Genomic DNA, 21,075 nt, shown 5'->3' on the forward strand with positions numbered 1-21,075 from the left:
TGTGGGCACTGCAGGCCAATTGCAGCCAGGTCACGGTTGGTGCTTAGTGCAGGTGAGGCTTAGGGGTCTGGGCCACTTGGTGACTGGTTGGTTGGTTATTCTTCAGAGGTTTGCATCACTTCATCAAACTTGACATTCACTAAACATGCGAAGTAACCAAAGCAGCAGTAACAGTATAAGAAATGCGGCATTTTCTGTCTAAATTCTGAATGTATACATCGGCTTCTGATGTTTAATTTTGTTCCTTATGTTGTTCCTTATATAACTGTATATTAATTCTCCCATTGCTCTCGTGCCACCTGGCCCCTCTCTGTGTCATGGTGACAGTACACAGACGTCACATACTAATAGTCAGTGGTCTGAGGACCAGATGTCCCTTTGAAGGCTTGTGTGCTACTGGGGGCGTTTTTGTTGACTTTGATGTGCCCGCCCCCCCCACGCCGTGGTGATCTGCAATGGCAGCATTGTTTGTTCACTCTCTGGTTTCAGTCCAATCGCCGCTGATCTTATTGTGCTGCATTGTCCCCCCACCTCTCCACACGTTGCCCCCTTTGCATCTTAGCTGCTAACCCTCCCTCCCAAAAAAGGAAAAAATTCCACCCCCACCCTGTGTTCATACTACAAACTCTTTCTGTTCTTGCATCATGTACCCTTAACCCTTCATTATTCTGATTAGCCTGTCGACTGTGCCCTCATGTCCCTCTTCTTCTCTGTTTACCACCCCCCCGCCCCCACCAGCTCCAGACCCAATCGCAGGCTGCACCACCCAGCACGCCCCCCCTCTCCCACCAACAGCAGCAGCTCCAGCTGCACCAGCAGCTCAGACTCCAGCTGCAGTACCAGCACCTGGCCCAGCTGGCGCAGTGCCAGCCTCCCACCACCGGGGGCAGCGGCACACCACCAACCCAGGGCCAAAGGGATGGCAAGCTCCTGGAGGTGATAGAGAGGAAACGGTGCCTATGTAAGGAGATCAAGGCACATCGCAGGCCTGACCGCAACCTGTGCAAGCAGGACAGTATGCCCATCCTACCCAGCTGGAGAAGGACACCGGAACCTCGCAAGACAGGCACCCCTCCCTGCCAACCCCCGGCCGTGCTGTGGGACACCTCCATCTGAGGCGGGGTGGGGTCCGGGGTAGGGGGCAGGGCACAGAAGGGAGCCAATGTGTGAATGAAAGGAATTGGGGTTTGGGGGGTGTGGTCAGGAGAATCAGATGTGATTGGATGGCGAGCACATGACCAGGATGGGACCCTGGCACCCATGGTTGGGTCAGTTTGTGGTCCTTAAGATGAAAATCCTCCCTCTAGCTGGACTGACAGAAGAGAGGACTAGGGAATGAGGGAGAAGAGAAGGAAAAGGAGGAATATAAGGAGTATGACCTCAACACTGGTTTCCCGGTGCCATCTGACGTAGGAGCTGGACAAGGCGAGAGGTGGAGTTCAGGTGCTGGGTCACAGCGGAGCTTATCGAGACGGAGGGACGGATGGAGACAGACACGGACGGAGAGAATCGCCGAGAGCATCTCTTAGCCCGAGCCACCCGAGTTTACGCCAAGAATCTGTACAATCCTACCTTGTTTTTAAAACACTATCTACTCTGTATCTCCTGCTGCTATAAAAGATGGCGAATTCAGCCGAATGCCTGAAAAAGAGGAGGCGGGTCTCAAAAAGGGTCCAAAGATAACGGAGGAGGATGTGTGAACGTGAAGAGAAAGCCAACAGTCCCGCCTTCATCCATTCTAGGTTCATCCAGCACGAGCCGATGGTGCAAGGAGTCGCGTCCACTCTGCCACTCTGAGCAAGGGCTTGCATCGGCTAACCCGTCACCGAGAGCCAATCACAGCTCAGTTCCCCATCCCGTCAGCGACAGCCAATCACGGCTCAGTTCCCCTTCCACGTTGTAGAAAGTCGCTGTTGCTCCAGCACATGGAAGGAACTCGCATCTTGAACGCAGCCACCGGTCACCGACAAAGGAAACAAGTGCTTTTTGAACACACTTTAAATTATTTTGTACAAAATTGCCAAAAGTCTCCAGTTAGCTTGATCCTTAAGATTAAAGTACGAAGCATACTCAGAAATTTCTTTTACTAGAAGCAGGTTGCTACGATTATTCTTTTTTGTTTGATTTGTGAATGATATTTAAACGTAAGTGGGAATCAATTAAAATTTAGTGGGGGGGGGGGGGTCCTAGGGTTTCTGGGTGTAAAACACTGGGGTGGGTGGTCGGGTGGGAAACATGGGGGGAAAAAGTGTAGATACTGTTTTGGGATGATATGAAAGTGTATGGGTTTGTTTAAGCGGAGATTCGACAACTTAATACCACCTTTTAATGAGCACCCGGACCACCGCAGACAGTAACATTTATTGATACTGGGCACAGTGAGTGTCTTTTTCGTATGACGATTTTCTACTTTTGGGAATTAATCATCAGGCATTGTTCGGGACGGGCGTGTTGTTTTCACGGCGTTATATCCCAGTGTCTTTAGACTCCTGGCAGACGTGTCTTGTTCGCGATAACGTTAGATCAACGTTGTGAGAACGTTACGCGCAATCGGCCGACAGCGCACGACAACCGCTTCGCCACAAGGTGGGGACACTCCGCAGCACATTGCAAATATAACGTCATGTGCAAAAACCTTTTATTACTCTTTACACAGTATAATTATGTTTTTTAATGATATATTTATTTTAGAACACTGCTGAAATTATTTTAGTCATATTAACTGTACAAAGAAATACAGAACCAGTTAAATGATTCCACAGACAACGTAAGGCCTATTACAGTGTCTCTAAAATTGTTCTTTCAATTTCTATGTATTGGACCCACAAGGTGTAATACAGTTCACAGACGTGATGTTTATTCAGAAATGTTTTTTGTTGGACATTGACCTGTCAAATAACTTCCCTTAGCGTTTAAAATAGTCAGTTTACCACTCCGACTCTACAGTGTCAACCCGCTGGGTCCAGACTAATTAGATCTGAAACCCCAGTTGGATCGAACCTCTCTCACACCCGGATAAAGCCTAACATATGCAACCCGGTATAAATTCGCCCCGACCGATCAGAACCATGTGAGCGGGGTTTCACCATATTTGGACCGGCACTTTCGGCTCGATGTACTCAAATCCCTTTGTATAACAGAAAAGATTCATGTTTGTGGATCTTTCACTCCACGAAACACTGAAACCGTAATGAGGGAGAATGCTGGATAAACTCCAATGAAAAGTAATGTATGTTAGAATATCTCATAGAAATATACAAGGATTATATTTAAAATATATATGCTATATGCTAAACTATATTTAAAGTATCTATTGTCTATCTATTCTTGTCACGTTTATAGATCTGAGTTATGCATTTATTGTACCATATATCATAACATCCCGATGGATTAAATCACATATTACTTTTTCAAGGGAGAATCGAGCAGCTCCGTATCGGGTCGCCGGTCCTCGGCGGAGTTTGAGCCGCGGGATGGAACTGCGCGTGATAAACTGAACTACAATCGTTGCCATAATTTTGTACCGTTCATACGCGTATTTGTTTGCTATTTCAGCGAATGAATCTAGTTCCCATTTAATATTTGGAGTTTTTGAATACGTGTATCTTTGGCTATGATTATCGTTCCTGAAGAAATAATGATAATTTATATTATAATTATTGTTCCATATATAGAGCTATTTATGGTTTTTGTCTTTTTAAGGGTTAACGTTCGGAAAGATGAAGGGTACACCTCATTAATTGTATTTAGTGAATGTGAAATGGAAACCGGAGGGAGAGGAAAATACCGCAATTTATAGGCATATAAAGGTGGGCTTTTCTGGCTTATGGAGCGCAAATAATGCCAAAATGAATTATATTTCAGAAATATTATTGAAATATGTGTCAAAATAGGTACATAAATTCACGTAAAATGAAACGATGTAATCATTTCAGTCTATTTTTATTTAGACCTACTCAATGTCATCAACTTGGTTAAATTACACGGAAGACCCGCCCCGTTAAATCTGATCTCGCACAGGTTTAAAAATCCGACGGAGTTTAAAGTTACGACGTGTATGTCTTGGGTGAATAAGAACAGACTGAAATGAGCGACACAAATCTGCGTGCAGGTGAAAGGAAACGGTGGGGCGTTTTGATGAATGTATGTGTGCGGACATGTATGCGCATTAACCGGGGTCTGTTTACGCTCCACTTTTCCTTCCAGGGCTGATTCATTCGTGTCTAACAGTGTCTGTTGGCCGCTGCGTTTTTGCTGCTTCTACCACGTTTTGTTTATTCCTAGGACTAGCCTTGTCAAAACACTGATTTTCCAGTTTGTATCTCTTAAATTATAGATGAACACAACACTGTAAGACGGCTTAGAAATGGGATCGCGACAATTGCTTGTTAAGTTCTGGTGGAAAACTCAGGACGTCTCGCTAAACCGGGTCTAATAAATAGAGGTTTCATAGTGCTTCTATGAGGGGGATTGGTCTTATTTAAACCAATGAAAATTTAGGGTAGGGTGCTGTCTGCCAATCAAGGCCGATCTATTGATAATATTAACGATTGGCTACGTCCAGACTGTCCTAGGGGTTTATTTTCTAAAAACGTAGGTTCGGAACAATGTTGTTTTTTATATTTATTGACGATTTTTGATAACAGAACTCAATATGTCGTTTCTCTGTGTTACATACAGTATGTAGATTATTTATGAACCAAGGCCTGTGCAACGCAGCGTCCGGACCGCTTTGCGAGCCTCCTGGTGTGCCCATTCGGATTTTTTTTTATTATTTATCTTGTTCGCAATATTTTCCGGAAGTGTACATCCAAACGAGAGTTTCTGCTTTTATCCATCTTGAGTCCCAGCCCTAGAGTGCCATAGCTGTGACGTACCCGTCATGGAACCATAACTGCTGAGATATACAGGCCGTTTACCAGGCGCGTGGGCACTATGACGACACGCCCGCGAGACGCGAATTAAGAAATGATATATACATAAAACATGATCTTGGTTTTCTGTCCGTGCCTTTGAAATCGTCGGACTTGCTTTCAGTAAATCTACCCAGGTAATTCTGAGAGCTTATCTCAGAAAACCTGTTATACAAACGGTCAGACACATGTAGTATAAATCGTTGGTTAGTAGATGATCTTTCTGGTGAGCACCAGGTTTATGAACTTGTGGACACAGTTTTGTTTGGTGGATTGGTTGGGGGGGGGGGGCATGGTATTTTAAGGTCATCTTAACTGTGGGCTTTCCTGTAATTTTTTGCATGAAGTTGGACTATTTGGTTGAGAATCTGTTTGCTGGATTTATGCAGTAAATCTCTGTGGTTCTTGTAGGAGAAAAAAATACAAAATGATACATTAAATCGACGTACAGTTCTGACGGCTTATTTCTTGATGTGAACTTTAATAATCGCCCTGACTCATATGGAACTCTTAAAGATGCCTTAGATATGATGATAAGATCATCAGGGTAGAATGACGATGAGCACAGGTTTGGAACTGAAATCATGCCATGTATAGCACCGCCCACCCACCGAGGAGACCAGGGATTGGTCAGGGGTGCCGCTGGAGGCTTTGGGTCCCATGCAAGTATATCATGATAGGCTCCCAACCCAGATATATCCAATTATATTAACATTTTTATACGGACGTTTTTTAGGGTCTTTACGGTGCCCTCGACTCTGGTAGCCTATGAAATCACAGAGGCTCTGCCCTTGACTCTGGTATGACATCACAGAGACTCGGTGGACCGCCGTCAATGTAAGCGGAAAAAAAAATCATGAATTATTTATTCTGATTAGAATCTGCTGGTCCTCCCCCCATTAAATACAAACATTTTATATGCTGCTGGTTATTGATCATAGTCTTGGAAGTGAGAGCCTCCAGTGGGAGGTTCCAAATAATAGACCAACTTAACTTAATCTTTCTCCTCCATTAGTTACGCAGAGAAAGGATCTCTATGGACTGCTCAGTTGTGAGGTACTATCTGTGAGTATAAATATTACAGTGTATTTACCTGTCTCTTCTCTCTCTCCGCCCCACACATGAAGTTCAGCCCGTCGCATCTTGACCGGCATTGGAGCTACGCTTTTTCACATTTGCGACAAGATCTTCCCATAACTGCGGTCTTGTCATCCAGCTAACTTTGATCATTCCTGTTGTAGCATACAAAGGGCTCTATAATCCAAGGGGAACGTATCGGTAATACAGGCATCATAAAAGATTCATTTGGGCGAACAGGATCGATCTGACGTCGTGACGGGTGTCTGAGTCGCGGAATGTTCCTAGTCCAGCGTGATGCTAGCTGTCCGCCGGCTGTACCGGCTGGTTTTCGAGTGATGAAACCTTGCAATACATTTGCAGTCCTGACGGGCTCCTGGACTCTGCCAAATTGAAAGAGCGTTCATGTTTTGGTCCAGCCCTCATGACTAAATAAAGGCACCACATTCGTATGTTATGGCAGCGTATTAACTACATGGTGTGACGGTTTATATAATTGTTAGGGTACTAATTTGTGTCTTTTGGATCGGAGGGTGGGAGGGGGGGCTGGATACGTTTAGGTCTTAGCACCTTCCGCTACCGGTGATTGAAATCATCCTAGGACTTTTTTGGGAAAGTGTTGCATCTGGTTCTGTCCGTGAAGATGAATGAAGTAGACGTATTTCAGTACTTAACCCTATGAAGCATATTATCTCTGAATTACTGAAATGTTTGTTAGTATGAGCTGAAATAAAGCTTTTCAAGTGAACACGCGTCTGTCTGCTGATTGTTCCTGACAAAAAGAGCGTTTATGTGTTTGTACTTCTATTTTTTTGTTATGTGAATGATCAATAAGAGAAAAATCTGTCCTGAAACCCGTCTTTGTGAACGTATGTGTGTGCGTGTGGACCTTCTCCTCAGTTAGCAACCTGAGAAGCCGGCAGACAGGACGGTCATAGAAATGGGGGGGGGGTTATGAGATGAGTATACAAGGGCAGGGCCACAGCCCTGAGCTGGATGGTATGATTGGGCCACAGAGTGCCCCCTCCCCATCACTCACAGATTCAAAACATATTGTAAGATAATGATAAGGTTGGCTCCTCTGAAAGTATTATGGCCCCTTTCAGGTCCCCCGCCTTTAAAAAAATCCTAGAAATCCCCCTGTGAGTCCAACACAGACCTGAGGAGGGCTAACAGCAGATATAAATCACAAGGGATTCTGGGAAATGGGAATGGCTTGTCACAGATTCCCAGCTTTTCGGTGACTGTAGCAGCGACTCACGGCTAAGGGTTTAGTGTTCAGCATTTAACATTTGCCCAAACATCTTGATGCCTCATGATCGCGTTACACACACGGAACACGGAAGCCATCTTTTTTTTTCGATGATCCTGCCGCATTACGGGAGGCTGATTAGTGGCGTGATAAACTATTCATGGCTGCGTTCAGGTTACGATGCACTGGGTCTCTTTCCAGAAAGGTCCCCGCCTATGTTGCGCTCTTACCTGCTGGCACGAATGAAGTGATTTGCCGAGTCACCCCTGATTAGACACCGTGGTATGGATTGCCGTCAAGCCTTACTCACTGGGGCTGGTGTGGGCAGTTCCGCGGATTAATGCTGCATCATAGATTTTCCCAGAAGGCCATGCTGTCCAATAGTAGCAGTGCTGTACTGCTGATAGTCCTATAGCAATCTGCCCAGTTCAGCAGACTCTGTTCTGAAGACTGGCCTAAACAAACTGTTTGACCCAAATAAAGCCCAGAACGTATATATTATTAATTACCCTCATTAAACTATCTGTGGGTTCTGGAAAATGTCAGCAGATCTCTCGGCAAGATGGCGCATTTGAAGGACGCCTTGACCATCATCAATCATGATTCAGCTGCTATATACTGAATCAACAATAATTGGTATGATCTGCACAGAGATCTTTTCCGATTGGCTAATTTATTGTAAATATTCAGGCCTCCTTGAAACTTCGAATTCCTAGATGATGATGATGATGATGATGATGATGATGATCATTATGATATTAAGGCACAGGGAATACTGCAAGTCATCGATAATCACTTTCATTTCTGCTGATAAAATGCTACTGGTCTACTGATTTTTAAAAGCACCTCAATACATTTAATAGGCACATCCTATAAAATATTCAAAGAGCTTGAAACATCTACACCGACTCACACTAGAGGCTCATTTTCACTTGTGTACGAGCAAAGAGATATCATACCCCCCATGCAGACAGAGGGATGAAATCATGACCACCCCAGTAACAGTAAACGACACCTGCATGGCCAGCCACATCAACACTTGTAAGAAATAGTATTCTAGACTGCTGCAGTCAAGTGCCTGAATTGCCTCGATTCTTATCTTCACAGACCAGTTTCACTTTGTCTCGGGGGGTGAGCTATACTTGCTGGAGGGGGGGGGGCTGTTCGATCAGTCCTGGGTTGGAGATTTTGCACCCCAGGAAAGAGATCCCATTGTTAGTCTTTTGGGCCCCTTGTCATCATTTTAACTTCCCTCCCTGGCTCCAAACCCAATGTTTTGCCTCCGCATGGGAGGGTCCCCCGGTATATTGGTATATTGCAAAGAAATACCCCCCCCCCCCATCAAGGGACCGGCCCACCTGAGATCATTCCCAAACTCTCCCCGATGGTCAGTTCTCCCCCTTAGCCATTCCTGCGTCCCTGGAGGTTAGAAGCGGATAGAAGATGCGTAGTGTCCAATTACAGTTGCGGTTACATTGCAGTTGTCGGATCTGCCATAAGGGGATGCTGCAGACGAGCAGTACCCGCCAAGCGCATATGCGCTGTCTTGCTGCAAAACGGGATCGAACTGAGATGGGGGTGTTGGCTTCCTACAGCGTTAATGTATTACGCCGCTCAGGCTGTCGATACTATGTGACAAAATAAACACTGCATTTCACGGGACACCCTATCACTGGATCGAAACTGTTATTTAACTATCATTGCGGTGCAAACACTTTTATACGGTTTGTCTGCCTCTACTGAAATACATTGAAAAGAAATGCTATTTTAAATAATAAAAAGGCAGATCAAACAATTAGTTTTAATGTTTAAAAAATACTTTGCACTGGCACGAAAATGAAATGAGCAAGTACTGTAGTAAGCGAACCCGGATTATAATTTTTTTTGCTGTTCTTATATTTTGGTATACTCAGCCTCACCTTGCTAAAAGGCGAACGTTTCATCGACCGGTGTACTCTGCAACATCAGTTATCGCTATAGATAGTTAAACTTTACTACAGATAAAGTAATTTCCTTTGATGCTGTTAATCAATAGTGAAACGACAAAAAGAAAATATCGATGCTTGGTGTACAAGAAGGTAAGCGACGTGTTCGGATGAATCCGTCATATTTGCGGGGAAACCCGTCGTCGAAACGTGCGGCGAAATAAGACGTGGAGTTGAGGTCCGTACATCCATTTATTGGCTGGAAAATAGAAAGCGCGTGCGGGGGGAGCTTTCCTGGCTTCTGTCGGATTGGTGTGTGTGTGTATGTGTGTGTGTGTGTGTGTGTGTGTGTGAGAGAGAGAGAGAGAGAGAGAGAGAGAGACGGACAGAAGGAAAAAGAGAGAGAGAGAGCAGGGGCGGGGGCGAACAAAGGCTGGGTTTAAAAGCCGGAGACTATTTTACTGCAATTTCAGTCCGTATATAACTGTACCAGTTTCCCGGGGTTAATAAAGCGTCTTGGTGTCCTGGAGAAAGTACCGCTACTCCGCCTTTTAGAACATTAGTTCGCACAGGCCAGACAAACGTGTCTCTTTGGTATTTGGGTTTAATTAAAGCTGCTCGGATTACGCACGCCGTGGTTTGCGCTGAACGTGTCTCCTCGTAGACAGAGATGGCAAAGGATGGGGAAAAGGAGACGTGCGGCGAAGTCGTGGACGGGTGGAAGGAGTTCTTTTGGAACCCTCGGACGCACGAGTTTCTGGGCCGGACGGCGAGCAGTTGGGGTGAGTCTGGGGGCCCGGGGATCCCCCTCTTGCGCCGTGATCACCGACAGCATTACGCGTCCGGGAACGCTTACGGTGCACTTTGGTTGCACTGAAATGTGCGGGCATATGACGTTTGTACAGCAGGTGTGACTTACTTAATTTCAAAAATAAAAACTGAAGTTACTTTTTTTGTTTGTTAAGTGGCGCAATTGATTGTAATACTCAGATCTATGGATGCGCAGCGTACGGATCGCGCTTTCCACCTGAGTCGGTGCAACTCCAGATAGCTGTGCTAGCAGTCCAGTATTAAGGACCTCCACTGGGAAACGGGCAACAGCCGGCAAATGCTGCCGGCGCACTTCTGTTATTAAATTATTTAGGGGATCTGTGTGCGCAGTGCATCTTCTTTTACGGAGAGTTAAGTAAGCTTATGTTCAATGTACACTACTAACTAGCTACATTCCTGGGCTGAATCCTAAATACAGCCGGCGGTCAGCACGTGATTTGCTGGGGATTAAAATTCCGCCGGTAAATTGTACCGTTATCCTCCTGTTGAAGAAAAATATACCTGCAAGAAAAGAAGCCACACCGGTCTGATTTTAAATGCGTGCAGATCTGTACGTAGAAATCAGGGGAAAACAAAAAACTCCGATGGTCACCACACGCACAATCTTAAATGATACCAGTGGGGACATTTGTGAGGATTTCTCCAGAAGTATATCCTCGGGGGTCCATTTTCATTTGGACGCCATTTGAAATATAAAATACGGAAATATTATCACTATTTGCTTCATATATATCAGCACTAAGATTTCAATTTACTCCATGCACCACGTGAATGACAATTGAGAAAGAACGTAGCAAAAAAAAAAAATCACATTTTCGCTACCTGAAGCTTTTACCCAGTGTTATCATCAGTAATGTGCACCATGTATGACATCGGCCCGTATATCGCGCTTCATTAAATTTAATTATTCAATCAATGTGTGCCTTTTATAGCAACGCGACAATTATAATGACATTGGCGCGCTTAATCTGATTTAATCCGACAGGGGAATTTTACTTGTGTAACCACAACCTCTGCTCCCGGTTCGTAAGTGTAATTCGGTTTTAATCCGCATCTGAGAATCCCAGAGTTTGGGGGGGGGGTCCCTTTTCAAGCAGCCAGCTCTCAATATAACACTAAACCTTACCATATTTCCCTGGCTCTTGGCGACATTAAATCAAATAGACAACCTGAAAATATCATTATCCCGAAAGAGCCTTGATTTATGACACTCGAATTAAGGTACGCGAAGCCGTTTCGTGAATGTGGTCACCATTAACAGCGCGCAAAATCGCCCGAAGACAAATGAGCAGAGTGCAGTCGCGTGTGGGTAGGAGCTCATTTATCTGCTGCATGTGACAGGAATTGCTGCTTTTAAATGATATGCATACGTTTGTGGATGAGTAACGGTGAAAAGTGTAACAGAATCGTTTTCGTCAATAAAAGGCGAGATTAATTCGTAATTTTTGATGAATTATGTATGGGTGGTGGGATAATTGGATGAGGAAGTGTATTAGAGAGGAAGTGCATTAGAGATCAAAGGGTAGCGGTGCAACTGTACCCTCCGTTTGAAGGGGGGTTTTGAGAGGACCCGTCTCCGTCGGCGAGTGCGGCTGCGCGTGCGCGTGCGAGCGAACTCTGGACATCTAGCACAGCGTTTCCACGCGCATAACGTTAGGAGCACAGAGATAATTGTATCAGTGTCTCTATTTTCAGATCACTTCTAACCGACTTACAACCACATGCTGATTCGCATTCTCGTGTGTTCCCCGTATCAAACAGTCTGTGGTCAACTTCTTGCTGACAGAAAGGATATTGACAGGACGTAACAGACACGGATAGGACTGTAGAAAAAAAACACCGGTAACGATCTATTTGAACACAAGACTATTGGATATTTAGTTAAATAATTAAAGCTGCATAAACAAATCCGTAAGAAGGGACACTTCTGATACTCGTCACGGTAAAACCGAGTCAGTGGAAAGGAGGACAGGCTTGGAAGGGGAATTGGAAAGACTGTTGATTGCTCTGGAGTAAGTTTGCTCACTCCCTGCTCGGAGGACCGCTGTCCTGGATAAGCCTGGCTCATTAAAGCTTGTTAATTAGGCTATTTCTGAAACGGGAAGCCCGATTTCCGTGCGTTCCCTGAGCTTTAGATGCCGCAAAGCTTCGCTAATGGGCCCGTTTTAACGAGCGTCCAGACCCCTTCCTGGAGATAAAGTAACCTTGGTCGTGCTGCGTTCTCCAGCGTCACCTCAGTGAGGGGGACCCTCCGAGACACTGGACCAAAAAAAAAAAAAAGATTTTCCAATTGATTTAGCTTGTTATAGAATCAGTGATTACCCAACAACTTAGTGACAGGGGTTAAGGCGCCATTTTGGAGGATGTAAGGAGAGGGGGAGGGGCATGTTTATCGATTGGATATTGACAGCCGTGGCAGCCAATACCTGAGCACAATGGAGTGTGACACGCACGTCCCCGCAGCCCTACAGTTTTGTTAAGCTGTGTCTCCTGAACGTGACTTATATTGCCCCGGGGCACCAGAAAGAGGGGAGGAGTTAGGGCAACTCCAATGGTCCCTGAGTGACAAGAGGCCCAAAAAATTGTAAAAATCGGAATGGTTATGGTTGGAGCCCATCTTGGGTTTAGTCTAATACACTGTAAATGCATCACAGATAACGCTCCTGTACAGGCATATTTATAAACTGCCTGTATGATATTCTCCATTACATGGTGACCTTTCACATCCAACTACATCATCGCTAATCAACAAGCCCCATTGATCTATGAGTAATTGACTTGCAGAATCAGAATCAATTCGTTGTTCTTAATAAAGGTGTGATTGAATCTGGAAAAACTGGTTATGGAAAAAAAAAATCAAACCTTATGTCAGAGTGAGCATTTAGATATCACTTGTAGCTTTTGAGGTACGGAAGGCATTATATTTGTTGGAGTGGGACATTTTCATATCCAGGTCATCTTCTGGTGTCATGGAGACTGCGGGTCATCATTGGTTAGAACAGATTGGGACAAGGGTTGTAGTCTGTCTATACAACCTTGGGCTATATTTTGGTAGCAATTTCTCACCCGTCTCACATTCAATACGTGTAAATTCTGAATTGCCTTTCGTTTCTGACAAATGTCTGCGTCCATGACATTCTCAGATATTGTTAGTGTGACTTTGATTAAATTTTAATTTGTCAGGCATACAAATCATCCATCCTATTTTTAAAGTGCGATGACAGGTTCATGCTGTCCTGTTCCATGCTTCCTGTGATCTGTTTCCTTGTACTAATGTGCTGAATGCTTTGTGACTGCGATATTATTTGTAAACATAGCAGGTTATAGATGCCTGAGAATGAATCACCTCCTGACTTTTCACAACTCTGGCCCTAAGTGAAGCGCTGCTACGCACCTATTTCTGGACATGTGGCACTAAAATGAGATATTCTGTAACCAACCATGGATGTAGCTCACTGGGTTTAGCAGTGCGAGACAGGGAATGGATTAAATATTCAAATCCCACTTAAATGATGTGAGAGCTGCAAATGGAAGCTGTAACAGGGAGGCAGAGAGATGTACAGCCAGAAAGACTCGGGGAAGGACTCATCGGTGCTGTACGAGTCCCACATTTAGGTTATAACTTGGGTACTTAGTTTACATTGTCCTTGCAGGACCGACATGTTGTTGGTTACACAGAAACTATCACGTGATCTATTGATCCTACGAAACCCCAGCAATCATATAGCCAATCCCTTTCCCCTGTTACACCCTACCCTATCCCCTCTCTGGATTTATAATTTTGAAATGAATCAGATCTGGAGAGCTATTCCACGAAGCAGGATTTCTCAGTTATCTGGGTTAGCTTAAGCTAGAAATCACGATTGTCTGATAAGAGTTTGGGTAAGGAACATTCCCATTGGACAATCATGATTTCTATCTTAAATTAACCCAGTTAACTGAGAAATCTTGCTTTGTGGAACACCCCCTAGGATTTCCAAGTTAGCTGGATAACTTAAGCCAAATGTGTGCCAATAGGAAGAGAGGCAAGTGATATTCCTATTGGACAACCCTTACATTTGGCTTAAGTTACCTGCTTAATGAAGAAATCTTGCTTTGTGGAATACCCAACAGGCATTTTGAGCAACATTCCATGTGTTTCAGCACTCTGTTACCAGGCCACATGTCCGTGCATCGCGTCTGAACAAGCACTTGCCGTGCTCATGAGTGTTCGCTTTGTTGTATGCATACCCCTTTAGGCACCCCACTTGAAAATACCGTAATTTAATTCCGCCTGAATTATTTTATCCAGAGAAACTTAATTAATATACTAACCTCGTGGAAACAGAGAAAAAACAATTGTACTGGGTTCGTCTATCAGAGGAACATGAACAGAACATCCCCCTAACCATTTAGATTTAATCCCCCACTGACTTACACAGAGTCACGAATAAACTTCGCATAATCGCTCGTTTATGAATACCAGTTTAATTAGCTCTTTCAAATATATTATTCTGTAATGTGAACTGGAGGCGAAGGAAACAAAATGGAAAGAATATGGAAGGAAAGGCGAGAGAGATTGGGGCTTTAGGAGAAAAGAGGATTATGGCTTAACCGAGTCTGTTTTGACGTACGGTGAGTGGCGTGATGGTTGCAGTGAGAGAACAAGTGAAGGGATATGGGGCACGGCAAAGAAAATAACACACTTCATATGTCGTAATTTACATTAAAAAAATACATCCGCTTGGACATTTAAAGGGTCTTAGCAGTCGCGTTTTTAGGCTGTCATTTAAATCTTGGTTTATCGGGAAATATAAGTTTGGATATTTGGGGAATATTCAGTAAAGTGCTTTGTCCATTGGTACGACAGACGTCGCATCTCTGGTCCACGCAGGACCACAAATGCAGCTCCGCCAACTGGTGCGCCACCTGTCACACCCGCTGCACGAGCGGCTGCGCCGTGGCGCCATGTCCGCCCCCCGTCTCCGGATATGCAGCGTCCAAATACATCCACCTTATGTGTACTGCTCAATGAAATTGCTCAATGTACTGACTTTTATAACGCTTATCGTTTCTGGCTCCGTCCGTCGCCTAATTATTTGGAAGACAACCAATGCATTATGTGCACCCAGGACTTACATGTGTAATATTTATGGTACCGTATTACTATTTGCCGAGAGAATTTGTAAATATATATTGTCTCTTGGATCAGATAGACACCTTGGCAGCAAAAGCAGGTTAAGGATTACTGCGTAAAAACGTTAAATAAGCACGCAGGAAATTACCACGACATAAACAGTAAAGTGAGATCGTACTTAGGCTATAGGTGAGGTTTTTAAAATTACTTTAGGCTGGCATCATCGAAAGCATTTCCCATCATTATTTGATTAAAGACCTCCTTGTACTGCAACCCGTGATCGTATAGCTCCGATTGTAAGGGATACACGTTTTATTGTTTATAATCTTTGTTAATACATATAGTACAGGATTAGTTACAGGTCTCTTCCTGCAGTGCGTTTCATTTCGTACAGTAATAATTCACCAAACAAAATTCTCAAGCAAAGGGTCGAGTCAGCAGTGTTCGTAATTCACTTTCATCAGGAAAACCACAAAGCTACACACTCGCTCCAAATTAAGTGTTTTGTGGTGTCGGCATGAACGTTTTTTGTTTGCAGGCGTTCCTTTATGGCCCGCGACGCAGAAATAAATTTCGTTGTGGGTTCGGGGACCCAACAGATAGGTCCCTTTCGGTTGATTTTACCTACCAGTGGGTCCCTGGTGCCATTTACACCGTTGACAATTTTATCCCATCATGCATTTACAGAAACCGTTCGATTGTAAACACCTTGCTTTGTACTTTAAGTCCGATTCCTTGACCGCCCTAACCCGGCAGCGCTGCCTTGGGGATTACGGAGTAGTGACTGACCCTGGCCGTCTCCACCCCGCCAGGTCTCATTCTTCTCTTCTACCTGGGTTTCTACGTCTTCCTGGCGGGGCTCTTCGTACTCACCATGTACGTGATGATGCAGACGCTGGATGACTACAAGCCCACGTATCAGGACAGACTGGCCACGCCGGGTAAAACACGCACGTGCTTAAATCCATTTTCTGCTTCAACAAAAAAGTACGTTAAAAGCCGGAGTTGCAAAAAAAAGAATAAAAAAATTTGGGGGTAACTTTATATCCTTAAAGACATAACATCAACTTGACGGAAGCTAAAATGAATAATATTTTGAGACACGTGTATTTAACATGTTTTCGCAACGATGGAAAGAGTTGTACACACTCACGCAGAGAAATTAAAGATTTGTATGCTCTTTGAAATCAGGCATGATGATCCGGCCTAGGGGAGAGGAGATGGAGATTATCTACACCATGGACCACACCGAGAGCTGGGATATGTATGTTCAGGCTTTGGACAAGTTCCTCGCCCGTGAGTACAACCCCCCGCCCCTGAATATCAGTATTTCCGGTCGGGTTATGGGTCAGCTGACAGGCTCCTGTGGACGAGTGACGTGACCCCGTCTGTCCGCGATCCCCCTGCCCAGCCTACAACGACTCCTACCAGGCGCTGACCAATGACGAATGCGCCCCTGACCGCTATTACGTCCAGGAGGACAGTGGAGAGGTGCGCAACAACCCCAAACGCTCCTGCCAGTTCAACCGCACCCTGCTGGAGGAGTGCTCCGGGGTGAAGGACCGTTACTATGGCTACAACACTGGCAAGCCCTGCATCCTCATCAAAATGAACCGTGTAAGTTAATGGGAGGGGGTGGGGGAGTTACAGGAAGGTAAATGATCTGGGGAAACCTGTATCAGCTTTCCTCCTCATTTAAGCTAACAGTCTATCTTTGTCAGTCTTCTCGACATGGTTTAATTGGAGCACATCAGAAAACAGTCTTTTCTGGTATCTTTGGATGTTGTAGGCACAAGGTGTGTAGTTTCTGACAGTTAAATGGTTTAAGGTGATGTTTCTTAGTGCAGTTTTTGGGGACCCTTCTCTCCCCCCCCTCCCCAGACGGTCGATTTTTTTATTTTTATTTTTTTGCTTCCTCCCAGTTCCCAACCAAATGGGAACACCGAATGCCTGGAACAGGTGTGTTGGGAGCTGAGAGGGAGCAAAAATGTGTACCGTCTGAGGGTCTCCAAAGACTGGACTGAGGAAGGAAACAGGGAAAAATGCACTGAGCACTGAGGTAGCAGAGAGTTTGCTGCAGAGAAAAACGAACACAATGGTCAGCTGAAGAATGTTGTAATCAAGGTTGAAGTTTCGGAGACTGCGGTAATAGGGTCGCCAGTGGAAATTAAGCTGGGAAGTATTCGGTCAGTCACTGCAGGTGGTTGACAGTGAAATGGGCAGATATGATGTGATAACTGACAGTGTGAATTGTTACTAAATGGCACCCCGTCACGCCCCAACCCCTCAGGTTATTGGCATGGTGCCAGGAATCCACGGGCAGTCTCCGTATGTAAGATGTGATGCTAAGGTGAGCCCCCCCACCCCGCATGCCTTTCATCCCTAATAATATACTTCAGCCAACAATTTTAACCGAAGTCCTTTATGTTAGATATGTTACCATTCAGCCAGTTGGAATCCTTAACCGTAGCTCCCCCTGCTGTCCTACCCCGGTATTGCCGTGGTCTCACTGTGGCTCACTAACCACCCCGAGCATCTGTTTGTACCTCTTTTGTTCTCCTGTTTGTTCAGCTGGAAGCCTTTGTGTGTGGCAACCTGAGCGCAGCTCCCTCCTTAACACCACTGAAGTACTTAAGCGTGTTTATTTCGTTTTCACATTTCTGTTCCAAGTGGGGTCATGCCCCCCCCCCCCCCCCCCCCCCACACACACTCTCTCAAAAACCTTAATCGCAAACCTTTCGTTCCACTGCTCCTCTTCGCGACTTTCGCTTTTTGGTACGAAATCGCCAGAGACTACTACGCGAGGATGGATTCAGCCCGCCGTAAATGTACGAGTGCCACGACGGTATGGAATCCATGTTTGACTTTGAAAGCGTGTCGGCCTAAATGGGATTCCCGTGCGGAGATCGCGTGCTTCACGACCTGGTCGCAGTCTGTAAGACAAACAGTATAAAGAATATTCTGCTGATTAACGATTAGCTGAATTATGTAGTAAAGTGAGGATTGGTGTTCAGTCCGCTTGCAGAGCTTGGTATTTTAATGAAATTCAGATTACCTGCTCAGGGTAACCTAAAGGGTAATTAATTCCTTCTAAGCCTGGATTCAGCACATTCTAAATTAAAAGGCCATTTAATCGGCATGCTATCTGAGGTCAACAGCGGTACTGTAGTATCGGCTACATTTCGGTTTCATTTGCATACAGGATGAGGCATCACCTGGTTCAGCGCTTATGTTACACGTTCATCACAGGCAGAAAGTGGAGATTTGATATGGGGATTTAAATGTTGGCCTAATCGTAGTTTGGGATGGGGGTTAGGACGATGCGTCATTGATTCAGGGATACAAATACAGACGCTACTCTACTTACGAATGAGTTACGTTCCGAACGGCCGTTCGTAACTTGAAATGTTCGTAAGTCGTCATTCAACACCATTTTAAGGGTTTACTTAAGTACAAAGGACTGAGATGCTGGGAGTACGCACGCTACGCTGCTGCGCGGCGGGAGTAGCGGCCAGAAGTCGTGCCAGGCGGAATTAGCGCGCAGAAAAAAAATTTGATGTTACAGGAAACGGGAGCCCAGTGAACACAATTTGGACTTACAGTCCTCTTCGTTGGTGTGTCTGAAAGTTCGTAAATTGAAAGTTTGTAAGTAGAGGAGCGACTGTATAGGCTGAAACCCCCCCCCCCCCCCCCCAAAAAAAAAAAAAAAAAAAAACATGGTCCTAACGCTTACTGTCTCCCTGCCCCCAGAAAGAAGACAGTGGCAAGATCTGGGAGTTGGCTTACTACCCCCCGAATGGGACCTTCAACCTGATGTACTACCCGTATTACGGCAAGAAGGCCCAGGTGAGACCTGCTGACTCGAACCCACAACCAGCCGCCATTAATGTCAGCTGCCAGCCATTAGCTGCTGTCCTGTGTTTTAATGTTACAGATCCCGAGAGGCGGACTGATGATGTAATGGGGGGGGTTGATCTGTCATGGCTGCCTTTTAACAGTCCAAACATCTCACTGACGTGTTCAGCATCACAGTGAATGCGATCCTTCATCTGATTTAATGTTTCTTGACATGTAATTTAAAGTTAATAAGGAATATGTAGTTGTTTTTTATTTTTATTGTACCTAATTTACGTACTTGGGTCCTGGGAGAAACAAGCTAATCGAATAGTTGCCATGATGTCATCATTGCCATGGCGATTGATGAATGGGCGGTACTGTGTGCTGCCGCCGTAAACATGGGCATCTGTACTGATCATCCTGCTCTAGGCACCGGTTTGGCCCCTGGGGCTCCGGTCCCGGTTGGCAGCCACAGCTGAGCTAAGCTGCCCTAGTTCCAGGGGTTTGTTGTCTCTGGGCCACCTGCCCCCTCCCCAGATGTTTCAAAAATAGGATAAATAGCTTAGCATGTACAGTAGCTAGCAAGCTGGTTAGCGGAACGTGCTGCTTCAGTATCTCCTACACAGGGAAGAGATTTATTTAATATTTTGTGCAGTTACTGTTTGTGACCAATAGGGGAGCTCTCAATCTCGGGGGGGTAACCTGATGGCAACAGGGTGACAACAGCCTCCCATGTTCATGACTCGAAAATAGAAATGTTCTCTCTCCCCCCTCCCCAGGTAAACTACTCCCAGCCCCTGGTTGCTGTCAAGTTCCTCAACGTCTCGTACGACGCCGACATCAACATCGAGTGCAAGATAAACGCCAACAACATTGCGCCCCCGAGTGAAAGGGACAAGTTCGCTGGACGGGTGGCGTTCAAGCTCAGAATCAACACCAGAGTCTAACCGGGTGCACACTGAGACAACCCCCACCCCCTCCCCCTCCTGCACATGCACACACCTGCACACTGTACACACAGAACCAGGCACCAGCAACAGCGCCCACTAGCAAATTTTACAAAAAAAAAAAAAAAAAATGGAAATTTGGGGATGATTTTTTTTTTCCAGTCACCTGATGTGCCGCCGCGAATGTGTCTGAATGCTGGTGTTGTTGCAGTGGCATGAAGATAAACCCAAATCTGTGCTGTTTTTATCCTCCCCCATTATCCCCCAACATCGCCCCCCTAAAAGTCCTTATACGTCACTAAATTTAATTAGGTACATTCTGCAAAATGAGACCCCCCCCCTAACTTGCAAAGAATAGCAGAAAATAGGATTGTGGGTTTTCTGCTACTTGTTGAGGATCCGTCGGGGTGCCGCTGTGTGTCTCATCACCTGCTTCGGCCTTTTTTCCTAAAACAGCTTGAAATGTATATACTGCACGTCTGGCTCGGAAAGATTATATATATATATATATTTACAGTCTGAATAGTCCCACAGGAACTGAATGATTTTGCTTCGCTGAAGCCTCCACGCACCATGACTGCACCGGATCCTTCTCTGCATGTTCCTCCATGTTGAACATGTGTCGATTGCTTGACCGTATGTGTGTATGGTTTTCTGTGCTCACCGTTCCTCCTGCCTGGCAGCTATAGGGTACCGACCTGAGGAAGAGGGTGGGTCATCTTCATCTGCGACTCACCCCCACCCACCCTCAAAATGTGTCCTATAGTACCTTGCTTGCTCAGGTCGGTACCCGTGTTTTCTCTCGCGGAACCTTTCGGGACTGTGATATAGATTTCCCTTGCTGGAAAGGGGCCTAGGTGTTGGTTTCTGTGGTTGCAGGTGTGCGTTACCCCTGAGAGCCAGTATGCAGACTTCTGTAACACCAGCCCTGGGGCTGACCGACTGTGTGTCAATTTACACTTAACTGTCCGCCACGTGTGTGAGTTCTGGATGAGCCGGACCACATCATTGGGTGACTTTAGAGTGGATCAAGGTCTTCTTTAATGTTCCATCTACCCCAGACACACGGTCAACTTTACCACACTGTTTTTGGGGGGGTAGGGTGGGGGTGAACAAGGAAAAATATTGCGTCTCTGATCTGGACTAATTGAGGGGGCTGGGGGGGGTCACTACTATC

General features: G+C 45.4%; 2 protein-coding genes across 2 annotated transcripts in view; both read left to right on the forward strand.

Annotated features, from left to right (window-relative positions):
- LOC125721902 (neuronal tyrosine-phosphorylated phosphoinositide-3-kinase adapter 1) overlaps nt 1-2,167 on the forward strand; it is a 15,336-nt gene extending 13,169 nt beyond the window's left edge. Inside the window, 1 exon segment of the mRNA XM_048998114.1 lies at nt 739-2,167. Coding sequence (XP_048854071.1) covers nt 739-1,116 — 378 coding nt within the window. The 3' untranslated portion in view covers nt 1,117-2,167.
- A 7,436-nt stretch (nt 2,168-9,603) lies between these two features.
- On the forward strand, nt 9,604-19,938 carry atp1b2b (ATPase Na+/K+ transporting subunit beta 2b). The gene is made up of 7 exons (XM_048998017.1): nt 9,604-9,949; nt 15,927-16,055; nt 16,306-16,410; nt 16,526-16,731; nt 17,405-17,464; nt 18,865-18,960; nt 19,731-19,938. Exons 1-7 carry the CDS (start codon nt 9,838-9,840, stop codon nt 19,896-19,898), a joined length of 876 nt encoding a protein of 291 aa, XP_048853974.1. The 5' UTR covers nt 9,604-9,837; the 3' UTR covers nt 19,899-19,938.
- The last annotated feature ends 1,137 nt before the right edge of the window (nt 19,939-21,075 follow it).

This window comes from Brienomyrus brachyistius, unplaced genomic scaffold (genome assembly GCF_023856365.1).
Source record: "Brienomyrus brachyistius isolate T26 unplaced genomic scaffold, BBRACH_0.4 scaffold35, whole genome shotgun sequence".
NCBI classification, from domain to species: Eukaryota; Metazoa; Chordata; class Actinopteri; order Osteoglossiformes; family Mormyridae; genus Brienomyrus; species Brienomyrus brachyistius.